Source organism: Bos taurus, chromosome Y (assembly GCF_002263795.3).
Source record: "Bos taurus isolate L1 Dominette 01449 registration number 42190680 breed Hereford chromosome Y, ARS-UCD2.0, whole genome shotgun sequence".
Classification (NCBI taxonomy): domain Eukaryota; kingdom Metazoa; phylum Chordata; class Mammalia; order Artiodactyla; family Bovidae; genus Bos; species Bos taurus.
Window position 1 is genome coordinate 4,438,170 of NC_082638.1, and position 13,170 is coordinate 4,451,339.

The 13,170-nt window shown below is 53.3% G+C and overlaps 1 protein-coding gene across 1 annotated transcript in view; it reads right to left on the reverse strand.

The window, feature by feature from the left end:
• PUDP (pseudouridine 5'-phosphatase) overlaps positions 1–13,170 on the reverse strand; it is a 67,057-nt gene that overhangs the window by 13,252 nt on the left and 40,635 nt on the right. Inside the window, 1 exon segment of the mRNA NM_001046595.2 lies at positions 5,539–5,768. Within this exon segment, the coding sequence (NP_001040060.1) occupies positions 5,539–5,768 (230 nt within the window).

A 13,170-nucleotide genomic window follows, 5' to 3' on the forward strand; every position in this document is an offset into this window, starting at 1 on the left:
CCTGACCCAGGAATCCATCCAGGGTCTCCGCCATTGCAGGCAGATTCTTTACAAACTGAGCTACATTCCAACCAAAAGACAGACTTGCCCGGCAGATGAAAACAGGTATATCAGTTGTGCTTGTTCCATTCCGTGGAGGTGAAGGGGCGCTTGGAAATATCAAAGGTGCTGACTGCCTGCACTCGAGGGGCTTCTTGGGTGCAGGCACCCACCCCCACCTTCTACATCACTCTGCCTGACCCCCCAGATCATATGTAATTATTTTATATTGTTATGTTAACCATGTTCCCATTATGGCTTGCAAGTGTAATGATCTTTGTTTATTTTTTTGTTTGGCTACTGACTGTGAAAACTGATAAACATCTTTCTCTATTGTGATTATGTAACTATTACTCACTTAATACCACTGTCTCATCATCGGTCAACAGGAAAATAATACGATTCTGTATCAACAAAACTGTATCCATAAAAAACCATGTAATAGAAAAACCTGTAATCGCTTTTTAAAATCCATATGGCTGTCAGAAGTAAATTGGAATTTTTTGAAACATACAAATGCCCAGGTATTGCTTGCTTTTCTCCAAAGCCCCAGATGTGTTTCTGGTGAGCTGCCACGTTTGAAAACAACTGGACTATATGATGATCTTATACTTTTACCCACTTTGTTTCACTTTTTCTGTTTCACATTCACTGCTATTTCATTTAGTTTATGTTTTCCAATTTCTCCATCTCCCTTTTTTTTTTTGATGTTCTTTCTCAAGTCTTTATCAAGCACACTAGAAAAGCTTTGATATACACCTATATAAATAGTGTACTATAATACAATAATGACAATATACTAGTGTATAAATACAATATATATTGTAGAAAACTTGGGAATTTTGGCCTAACTAAAAAATTTGACATTTCGATTCCACTCGTTTGACCTAGTATGAATAGAGTGCTAGATTTCTAATTTTTTTAAAAAATACACATGCAACAGGCAGCAAAGGTTGTATAGCACAGGGAACTGTAGTCATATCTTATAATAACCTGCAATGGAAAATAATCTCAAAAATAATATATATGTATATATGTATAACTGAATCACCTCACTGTGCCCCTGAAACATTGTAAGTCAACTATACCTCAATAAAATATATATAAAGAAAAAGAAATTCTACTGCCATAAAGCCTCTCCTTAAGATTTTCACAACCCAGGAACGTTGACTTTTATGACTAAACGGAAGTCTGCAGAGGTCAACACCTGTGTAAGAAATCACCCCAACAGACGTCACCATACGACGATCGTCTCTCTCTTCTGTTCTCCTGAGAGCCCATTTATGTTCCTGAAAGATATCTGGTCTCCCGGAAGTGCCCCTCTTTCTCTCCCCAAGCCCTATTAAGATGGTATATAAACCCCAGCTTCTATATGCCTCCTTGAATCGTATTTCCTGTGCAGTGCCTTCTTATGCAGAGAGAAATCTGTATTTTCTCTTGCTAATGTCTTCTGTCCATTTAGTTGACACACCCCGTACACAGAACCTAAGAGCGTACAGGAAGAGGTCCCAGAACATGCCCCCGGGACCTGGTTATCACTACATATTTTAAGCACAGAAGGATGACACCTGGACAGGTTGGGAGGAAACAGTTTCAGTGAAAACAATGAACACCAGCCCTGTGAGGCGTTTCCTCCTAGCAGACCGTAACCAGTGTGTGAACGCAAACCCCCCTTTCACACCGCCTGTGCTTTCCCGCTTCCCTATTAGTACCGTGGCGCTGAGTTCATTCGGTGACACGCACACCATCGCAAATTTGCGCCGGCACCGTGGCTCTCTGCAGGGACTTACTAATAGTGTGACACGCCCTTGCACTCTGAGGTTCGCCACCCCCGCGTGCTGGGGCCTGCACTGTGTCATCGGCAGAGCACAGGACATGACCTAAGAGCTCTGTCGTGTCTGCACAGGCCTCTCTGCACCCGCTTCCTGGATTCAGGTGCTAAGTCACTCAGTCGTGTGCAACTCTCCGACCCCATGGACTGCAGTCTTCCAGGCTCCCCTGGCCATGGGATTTCCTAGGCAAGAATACTGCAGTGGGTGGCCATGCCCTCCTCCAGGGGATCTTCCCGACCCAGGGATCAAACCTGCATCTCTTACATCTCCTGCACTGACAGGCGGGGTCCTTACCACTGAATCCCCTGGGAAGCCCCTGCACTCGGGAGACAAACTCAAGTACAGGATGATCGGGTTGCAGAGTGGGGCACAACCAGGAGCCTGTCAACACAGCCCTTCTTACCACCAGAAGCACGTCACCAGGGGAAAACCCAAATGCATGAGCTGTTATTTGCGTACGAAATGGGACAAGAGAGGTTGATCTCTGCAAGACAAACACCTGCATGAATAGACGTGGGTGTGGAACGAGGGTGACTGGCGGAGGACACCGGAAGAGCTGGATTACGCCCAGGCCACGCACTCGCTCAGCTTCCTTTGACGCATCTGAAATGAACACCGTCAGGGCGGGCAACAGGGCCATTCGAGCTCCGGACCGGCGCCTCACCAAGGGAATCTCCTGCCCTGCAAGCTAGAGCCCCAACCCCTGCCCACCCCCCCAACCCCGTCCATGGTTTTGCTGCAAATGTCTTCACGCAAAGCCAGCAACATGGTCTCCTTGTCGCTGCTTGCACACACACTCGCCAACCTGCAAACACCGTGTTTCCATGAACAGGGTGCCGGGCAAAGGAAGGGCTGCCTGGAGGTGGAGGCAGGCAGGCAGCAGCCTCCTCTTTGAACTCCCGCGGCCACACGATTCAGGAGGTGACGGTCCAGCATCTTGTCCTCTCAGCTGCCAGGATGGGCTGGATAAACAGTGCTCCTTCTGGGAGCCTCCCGGGAGGTACCAGTCTGCCCGGGGGGAGGGGAGTGGCGCCTCGCTTCGCCAGGCTGATCAACAGCAACCTGCAGTGCATATAGGAGGTGGCCCTTCTAGAAGCCGCTTCATCACCTGAAGGGGTCAACATTAAGTGGGGCGGGAGGGGGGGGCAGTTCTTAGGGAAAAGAACCCATCTGTGTGGAACCTGTAGCGGGACGCTGAGCCCGTGGACACGGACACGTCCTGACATAAGAAGCAGAGCCGCTCGGCCCCCAGCCCCTGCCCTGCCAGCCCTGCGGCTTCAGCTCCAACTCTGCGGCTTAGCGGCTGGCCTGCATCCACTACTGAGCTGAACTTGCCGTGTATGGGAATCATTGTCCCTCACTGACCCTCAATGATGCTTATGGCTGCAATGTAAAAAAAAAAAAAATTTTGGTCTTTGCCCCTGGTATCCGCCAGGCTTCTCTGTTCACGGGATTCTCCAGGCCAGAATACTGGAGTGGGCAGTGGGTAGCCAGTCCCTTCTCCAGGGGAATCTCCCTGACCCAGGGATGAAACCTGGGTCTCGTGCATGGCAGGCAGATTCTTTACCGTCTGAGCCACCAGGGAAGCCCTACTTTAACTTTCCTGCACAGAGCTCCTAAAACCCTTGACATGTCCTGGGCAGTGAACACATTTTCCGCGTCATTCATACTAATCCCCTTTCAAGCATGCCTGAGTATCTGGTCCCTAGATGGACGCAGGATGCGCGGGGTGGGGGGCTGTTGATGGGCTCCTGGCTGTGTCCCACCCCAAGGCGCGATTGGAGGGCTCCTGGCTGTGTCCCACCCCAAGGCGTGATTGATGGGCTCCTGGCTGTGTCCCACCCCAAGGCGTGATTGATGGGCTCCTGGCTGTGTCCCACCCCAAGGCGCGATTGGAGGGCGGCCACTTATAGCCCACCCCCTCATCTCCACGGCCAGCAAAGGATGCATTTACCAACGGCCAGTGAATTAACTGCCGGCAATGGAGCCTCCACAAACACCCCTGGAAGGAGGTGCCAAGGAGGCATGGCACTGAAGACAGGTGGGTGCTGGAGGCTGGTGCACCCAGTGGGCCTGCACGCTCCAGCAGCCCAGCCACCCGCCCCTCACCCCACACAGCTGTCCGCTGCAGGGTTCCTGGGCTGTATTTATATCACGTATCTGGCTGCAGTACGTCTTGGCTGTGGCAGGCAGAAGCTTCGCTCTTTAGCTATGGCGTGCAGACTCCTAACTACAGTGACGGGGGATCTAGTTCCCTGAGCAGGGATAGAACCCAGGGCCCCTGCATTGAGAGCCCAGAGTCTTACTACTGGGCTGCCTGGGTAAACCAGTGAAGGCAAGCACAGTGTCTTCCTGAGTTCTGAGTCGTTCTAGTGAGTTACAACTGCCGAGGTAGTGGGCTCTGTGGGATCCCCAAGCTTGTGGTCGGCCGGGGAGAAGTGTGAGTGGCTGCGATGCCTCCGTTGGTGGCTGGCGTGTGAAGTGGGGGCCGTCCCTGGGAGCTGAGCCGCTAAGCCGGGGTCTGCACTGACTCCAGGGGAGCTCCTGTCCTAGGTATACCGAACCGTGGGAGGTCCAGTGCGGGTCTGAGATCAGGTACAGGCTGGGGCTGGGACTGGTGGTGCTGGTTCTGTGTTTCGATTGCCCTTATAACCTGAATGCAACAAGTCAGGTCCTAAACCCAAAAGCAGGTCATTCAAGAACGCTCCCCCATCTCCTGCCTCTGGAGACTGGTTTTGCAGTAACAGTCCTGAGGCTCTGATTTCTGTGGCACCAGGCTGGGTCCCATCACCGGCTCACTGGTTAGTGGGAGGGCACAACGGTGAGAACACCTTCCAGGGAAACGCTCTTCCCTGCACGGGTTCCCCACAAGGCACCTGATCCAGGATCCTGGAACCAGCTGGGAACGCCACACCCCAGTGGATACACGCCCTGCCTGGCGGAGACACCCCGGGGTCACCAGGAGCCACGCCTCTGGAGAAGCCCCCAGACGCTCCGGAATCCACACCTGCGGACAGCCGAGGCTCCGCCCCGCACCTCAGCAGCCCCAGTGCGCCATGAGGCACCACTGCTCACCGCCAGCCTGTCCCAGACTCAGACACCTCCTCCGCTCCCCACGGGGGACCCTGCGTGATGCAGGTGGAGCTCCTCCGGCGGCCCTTTCCAGAGGGAGAAACACACAGAAGCCTGTCGACCGCTCAGTGAAAACCAAGCGCCCTCGCACGCACCAGCTCGGCTGTGATGAAGTATCACCGAGAAGAGCGCAGGCAGAGCGGCGGTGAGGGTGGCTGACCGACGTCAGAATCGCCGAACTGAACTGCACATGCGCGTCCGGGTCTGCGCGTCACAAATGAGGATGCCGGAGTCCCGTGTCTCCAAAGGCCCCTCTTCCCCGCTCGGTGCCCATAGGCCACGCTTGGTCAGCTCTAGACGCTCTGGGACCCCCCGGGCGCCCCGTGCGGTTCAGTCTGGTGGGTCTCTCCAGCCGAGTCTCAGGGCCTCCGCGCTGCCCCCCACGACGTGCAGGGCCCTCCCCAGGCATGGCGCTCCCACTGCCTGCAGTGCCCTCGCCTCGAGTCTCAGGAGCCGCGCAGCAGCCGTCCGCGTGGACACGGAGAGCCCCCGACCTGCACCGGGTATCTCCCCCATTCCCAGCCACGCTGCGTACCTTGTTTGCGGGAGGAGCCGGAGAAAAGCGGCGCGCGCAGGTCAGGAAGATGTCGGGCTCAGGCTTCCCGCTCCGCACCTCAGGGTCGTCGCCCAGCACCACGTGGTGGAAGAGGCCGAAGAAGTCCTGGTGGCGGCTGGTCTTCAGCTGGAAGGACGCCGTCCCCGAGCTGGTGGCCACGGCACAGGGCACATCGTGCTTCCGCAGGTGGCGGATCAGCTTCTCCACGCCTGGGTTGGGGGCGGGGGGTGGAGGAAGGGGGACCGTCAGGGATGAGGGGGGTGTGTGCAGGCCTCGGCGGTGGAGGGGGGTGGGGGCGACGCTGGGCCAGCTCCGTTCCCCCCAGCTTGCAGCCTCGTCTGATCTCACCGCTGTCCTCACAGGGCAGGGGTGTCAGCACGGGGACATCTGCACTCAGCACTGACATGGAAAAGCAGTTCAGGGCTCGGCGATGGCCTTTCCCAGAGGATCAGAGGCGACTACTGGGATGGCTGGTGCTCTGCTTGCCACGCCGGTCAGAGCAAGGGCTCCCTGACAGCTGAGCGGGTAAAGAATCCACCTGAACAGTATCTACATACAATAGCTAGGACGTGGAAGCAACCTAGATGTCCATGCACTGATGAATGGATAAAGAGGCCGTGGTACAAGTATACAGTGGAATATTACTCATACATAAAAGGAACACATTTTAGTCAGTTCTGATGAGGTGGATGAACCTGTAGTCTTTTATACAGAGTGAAGTTAAGTCAGAAACAGATACACCGTTAGGTATACTAACACATATATTTGGACTCTAGAAAGATCGTGCTTACTGTATATTAAAACATATGTGGACTCTAGAAAGATGGTGCTTACCGTATATTAACACATATATGTGGACTCTAGAAAGATGGTGCTTACCGTATATTAACACATACATGTGGACTCTAGAAAGACGGTGCTGATGAGCCTACTTGCAGGGCCGCAAAGCAGATGCAGACACAGAGAACAGGCTTGTGGACACAGTGGGGGAAGGAGAGGGTGGCATGAATGGAGAGAGGAGCATGGAGACACATACATTACCGTATGTAAAACAAGACAGCCAGGGGAATTCGCTGTACGACTCACAGAACTCAAACTGGGGCTCTGTGACAACCTGGAGGGGAGGACAGGGTGGAGGTGGGAGGGGGTTCAAGAGGGAGGGGACACAGGTACACCTGTGACTGATCCATGTTGATGTAAGGCGGGAATGAAAACAATGCTGTAGAGCAATTATCCTTCAATTAAAAATAATAAATTAAAAAAAAAATAAAAGAATCCACCTGCAATGCAGGAGACGCAGGAGATGCTGGTTCCATCCCTGGGTTGGGAAGATCCCCTGGAGGAGAAGAATAGCAACCCACTGTGGTATTCTTGCCTGGGAAATCCCATGGACAGAGAAATCGCCTGGTGGGCCACAGTCCATGAGGTCTCAAAGAGTGGTACACGACTGAGCAACGAAAGCTCTACCACTATCAGAGCAAAGCCGGGCAGCTGCCAAGAACTGTGACAACGTAGAGGACATGGACAAGTTCTTCTTGAAGAGGAACGTTCTTTGGAAGAGAGCTCTTTGACAGCTCACTCGGGAACACAGCGATAACGTAACTAGCCCTACATCCACGGGAAAAAGATGAATCTAAGCTAAGAACCGTCCCAGACCTGGCAGCGCACGCCCTCGCTGGTGAACTTACCAAACGTCCCAGGAAGAAACCACACCAATTCTCAGGAAACCTCAGAAAATCACGGGGAACACTTATTTCCCAACTCGTGTTTTTGAGACTGGCACTTTTCTGATACGGAAGCTAGAGAAAAACATACAAAAAACTACAGACCCGTATGTCTTGTGAACACACACACTTAACCTCACACTGAAGCCAACCTACAACCACTATGAAAGTACCCTACTTGAAGAGCTGCTGTGGGGTTGAAACCTGTTATCTGAAAATATTAAAAAGCCACACTGTTTAATTAGCTTGCAACAACTAATGACCAATATGTAGAATTACATTAGCTAAATTTCCATAAAAAACCTTCATGGAATTGGTGAATTAAAAGGATGAAAGAATGCCTATGACAAATATACATCCAATAATCACCTCGGTCTGGATATGGTGATTAAAGCTGAGTATCAACATGACTGGCATTAAAACAAAAGGTTCAAGTTGTATGACCCAACAGTAAACCAGCATACTAAAAAATACTGGAGCATATTTAAATACATGCTTCCTCTAAAACCTACTGGAAAAAGAAAATTTTGCTGGAAGAGTCCTCTGATGCTATTGATTATAAAAATTTAAATATGGTTGATCTCACTTTAGCTTATACTTTAAGTATTTCTAGTTCTGTGACTATTTTGTAATGCACTAACTTAACGGGGCAATACTAACCAAAATAAATACACACCAGCAAGCCTACACTGGAAAACAGAGTCAACATTTTTATCCATAGGGGAATGAATAAGTTTTTGGATGACTGTTAAATTTTTTTTTAAGATCTGTTGCTTTTATTTATGTATTTATTTTTGGCTGTACCGGGTCTTAGTCACGGCACGTAGGATCTCCGGTGCAGTGTCCAGGCTTCCTCCCTAGCTGCGAAGCACGGGTTTAGTTGGCCCATGGCATGTGGAACTTACTTCCCAGACCAGGGAGCAAACCTGTGGCCCCTGTACTGGAAGGTGGATCCCTAACCACCGGAACCCCAGGGAGTCCGGGAAAGACTCCTTTTAAATCAGATGAGCTCCGTGAAGATGTCCGAGATGGTTACAAACATGAGCCCAGAGTCAGGGAGGCTGAGCACAGCCCGTGGCAAGCAGCCCCGTGTCTGGGGCTCGGTTCTGTCCTGGGATACAGCAATGATTTGCGTTCCGGGTGGTGACGCTGTGAGGGAACGCCTGTAAAACACACCACCCATAAAACCACACACAGCAAGGCAAGGCCCCACGAGATAGTAGAAGCCATGGTCGCCACCAATCCATCAAACTCAGGTTACTCGTCAATCATTCAAATCTCCTGGTATTAACATGCTACTGCCCGATTACTTCAAAAACTTTTGTGTCCTTTAAATACCGTACGCTGACTTTTTCTTAGTCTCTCTGCGAAGTAAAAGACTAGAAACATGATGGGACTTCTGTCCTGCACAGAAGCTCATTAATTAGGTACGTAAATGAAACCCAGCCAGCAGACAGCTGGTAGCCTCGGGGTGCTCAAGTGGGTTTCATGGCCGGACACAGACAGATCGCTCTTGCTACACAGAATGAGCATTCCCAGGACTGATCTACAGGGAAGGAAAGAACTGTCGAAGATCAGCGATGCTGAGAGCTGAGTGTTTCTGCCTGACTTCATCCAAGAGGCTTCGGGCTGGTGAGGAGAGATGTGGAGGCTGCCAGGAAAGTGGGTCTGCACACAGAAGAGCCAGGAAGGTGGTTCTGCACACGGATGCGTGCAGAGAAGGTCGACAGAGGACACGGGTTCTTTCAGCTGCTGCCCTGAAATTCAGGTGCTGGGTGGCTGTATCCAGCAGCCCCCCATCTAGCTCAGGCGTCCTCTGTGACACTTCACCTGAGCCCGCAGACACGTTGTGGTTGGGAGCGGAAAGGACCCAGGGTGGGGAGACGACACTATTCAGGGACGGGCTCAGCACAAGGGGACCGCGGAGCAGCCGCGGAGTCTAGAGTCCTGCGGGGAGGCGCGGGGGTGGGGCGGCAGAGTCGGCGCTTGGTTGATGGAACCACCCAGGGAGAGAGCAGACACCACGCCATCCTGGCATAGGGTTTGCCGCAAGCCGGCTGCCCCGCTCAGACCTCCAATCCGAGCATTCCTGGACACGAGGCTCGGTCCCTCCTCCTCGCAGCCCGCAGGGTGGAAGGGAGACCCTTCTCCTAGACAGTGACAGTGCCCCTTGCCTGGGAGGGGACAGGCTGGCACCAGCGTGGCACAGGCCACAGGGGATGCCTTCAAGGGCGGTGGGTGCAGTGGTGGGCCCCGAAAGAGACGTCAGGGTGTTCTGAACATGAACTCACCTGGGACCTGGGTCTGAGCAGAGGTGAAGGTCCTCACCCCTGGGGTTTCTGACCATGAACTGACCTGGAATAATGAGGGTCTGAGCAGACGTGAGGTCCTCACCCCTGGGGTTTCTGAACATGAACTGACCTGGGACGTGGGTCTGAGCAGAGGTGAGGTCCTCCCCACTGGGGTTTCTGACTGTGAACTGACCTGGGACAATGAGGAGACCGTCTATGCGGAAGTGAGGTCCTCACCCCTGGGGTTTCTGACCGTGAGCTGACCTGGGAAGAGGAAGGTCTGTGCAGAGGTGAAGGGCCTCACCCCTGGGGTTTCTGACTGTGAACTGACCTGGGACAATGAGGGTCTGTGCAGAGATAAGGGTCCTCACCCCTGGGGTTTCTGACCGTGAACTGACCTGGGACAATGAGGGTCTGTGCAGAGATAAGGGTCCTCACCCCTGGGGTTTCTGACCATGAACTGACCTGAGACAATGAGGGTCTGTGCAGAGATAAGGGTCCTCACCCCTGGGGTTTCTGACTGTGAACTGACCTGGGATGAGGAGGGTCTGTGTGGAGGTGAAGGTCCTCACCCCTGGGGTTTCTGACCGTGAGCTGACCTGGGACAATGAGGGTCTGAGCAGAGGTGAGGTCCTCACCCCTGGGGTATCTGACCATGAACTGACCTGGGATGAGGAGGGTCTGTGCAGAGGTGATGAAGGACATTCAGAATGAGATCAGCCCTAAACCCAGTGGGAGTTCCCAGTTGGCTCAGCGGTAAAGAATGTGCCTGCCAACGCAGGAGACACAGGGGATTCACGTTGGATCCCTGGGTTGGGAAGATTTCCCTGAAGAAGAAAATGCCAACCCACGGCAGTATTCTTGCCTAGAGAATCCCATTGACAGAGGAGCCTGGCGGCCTATGGTCCATGCGGGTTGAAAAAGGAGACTGTATGCGCCTGAGCAACGCACACATGCACTCAGCCCAGTGACGTCTGCCTTCCTCTGCTCCAGCTGTTGTCGTGCAGCCCCATCGGCCTGGCTGCTGTGTAAACACGGAAATCTGTTTCTCACAGGTCTGCAGGCTGCAACCGAGACCAAGGCACCTGGGTGGGCCCTCTTCCTGACTCACGGCCACCTACCCCGTGTCCTGATGTGGGGGGTGGGGGGAGCGAGCTCTGAGGGGCCTCTCACTGAAGGGCGCTAATCCCATTCCTGGGGTGCCACCTTGATGATCTCACCAGCCCGCAATCAGGTCACCTCCAAATACATTAACACTGTGGGTCAGGACTTCAACTACATGAACTCAGAGAGACCCACAGACATTCGTAACAGCAACTAGGGCCCTTAGTAACTGGTGTCCTCACAAGAGAAAGGGCAACAGGCACAGAGAAGCCACGTGGAGACAGAGGGAGGCGGCCACCAGCCCAGGGACGGACACCTGGAGCCACCAGAGGCTGGAAGAGGCAGGGCAGACCCTCCCCTGGAGCCTCTGGAGGATCCTTGGCCCTGGGACAACTTGACCTCAGAACAGGACTTGACTTGAAAACAAGATCTTTGCAGATGAGAAGTAAAGGATTCTGAAATGAGGTCATTTGGATGAGGGTGGCCCTAAATCCCACGATACGCTCCCCATAAGACACCGAAGAGACACATGGACACGGAGGAGAAGCCACGTGGAGATGGAGCCGGAGACAGGAGGGAGGCAGCCACCACCAGCCCAGGGATGGACGCCTGGAGCCCCCAGAGGCTGGAAGAGGCGGGGAGGAGCCTCCCCTGGAGCCCCTGGAGGGACTGTGGGCCTGCCTACACACTGACCTCAGCCTTCCAGTCTCCAGGACTGTGCCTACATAAATTTCTGTTGTCCCAGGACACCACGTCTGTCGGTCATTGGAACATCAGCCACAGGAAACTGATGAAACGGACCCAAGGTAGGAGCTTGAGGTGGAGACTAGAAACAGGGGGCCGTGATTATGAGAAGGAGTCGTAGTTCATGACTGCAAATACAAACGTGTGCTGGCAAAATTTTGACAAACGGTTAGCCCTCAAGCATAGAGCTCGGGAAAGAAAGAGAAGACACACAGACACACACAGGAACAACAGGGGAGCACCGGTTCTCGGCAGCAGTACGGAGAAGCCCCCGGAATCTCCAGCTGCCACCTCGGACCCCGAGACCAGGTCTCTCTGCTGGAATGACGGCCAGGAGGTGCAAGGGGGCGGCAACTTACAGGAGCAGGTTCTCAGAGCAGGGCTCCAGATGACGGGGACAGAGTGAAGGGACAAAGCAGGCGATCAGACAGTTAGCCCTATGAGGCAACTGGAAGCACAAAAAAATATGGGAGAGCCCCGTAAGTTAAATGATCACTCAGGAAAGGAGAGCTGCTTAACCACACAACCAAGCAGGCTTCGCTCAGTTCAGTCGCTCAGTTGTATCTGACTGTTTGCAACCCCCTGGACCGCAGCACGCCAGCTTCCCTGTCCATCACCAACTCCCAGAGTTTACTCAAACCCATGTCCATCGAGTGGGTGATGCCATCCAACCATCTCACCCTCTGCCGTCCCCTTCTCCTCCCGCCTTCAATCTTTCCCAGCATCAGGGTCTCTTCCAGAAGTCAGTTCTTCACATTAGGTGGCCAAAGGATTGGAGCTTAGCAGCAAAACCACGCAACAGAAGCAGGAGACTTGCCCCCAAACAATAAAAGGGCGGTGGCATGAGACCCACATCCCGCCCAGTGAGCTCAGTGACTTAGTCATGCTCTGCCCACATGAAAAAACAACTCTGTGAAATAGCTTGACCATGCAAGACAAGAAAACTCCCCTGCCCAACGTGGAGGAGGAGCTGATGATGGAAGCGTGACATCTACTCAAGAATGAGGAAAAAGGTGGTCTTCTCCTCCTCCCTACTTTTCTTTTGATTATAAAACTGTGGCTGGCCAAGTTCTCGGGGCGTGACAAGTCTTGTCCACCTGCTTGTGAGCCTCACAGGCGTCTTCTCATTAGCCACGAGTATCTACCACTCTGCTCTCTCTGAACTCCTCTCTGTGCTGAGACAGAAAGGACTATGGTACTGGAGCTCTTCAGAGCACCCCCACCCCGCCCCGAAACAACATCCCAACCGTTGCACTGACACCTCTGCCCCTTCAAAGAGCACCCTGAGCAATGCCTGGATTTCAACATCATTGTGGATTTCTCATCAGTTGCTTTGGAATGGCATGACCACAGGCTATGAGCTCACATTCCAGGGCAGATAAAGGGGATAACCTCCTGCTGACTCACCCTGAGGGCCACTCTCCTTTCAACTGTGGTGTCTGACTCTTTGCGACCCCCTGGGCTGTAGCCTGCCAGGCTCCTCTGTCCCTGGGATTCTCCAGGCAAGAATACTGGAGCGGGTAGTCATTCCCTGGGGATCTTCGTAATCCAGGGAGCAAACCTGAGTCTCTTTCATCTCCTACAATGGCAGGGGGGATTCTTCACCACTGGCACCACCTCAAGGGTGGATCTTTCTGACTCAGGGATCCCGCATTGCAGGCAGGATCGTTTACCATCTGAGCCACCAGGGAAGCCCGCCTCAAGAGTGGGGTGGGTGGCTCAGGAGCATGGCACAGCCTGGAAGAGGA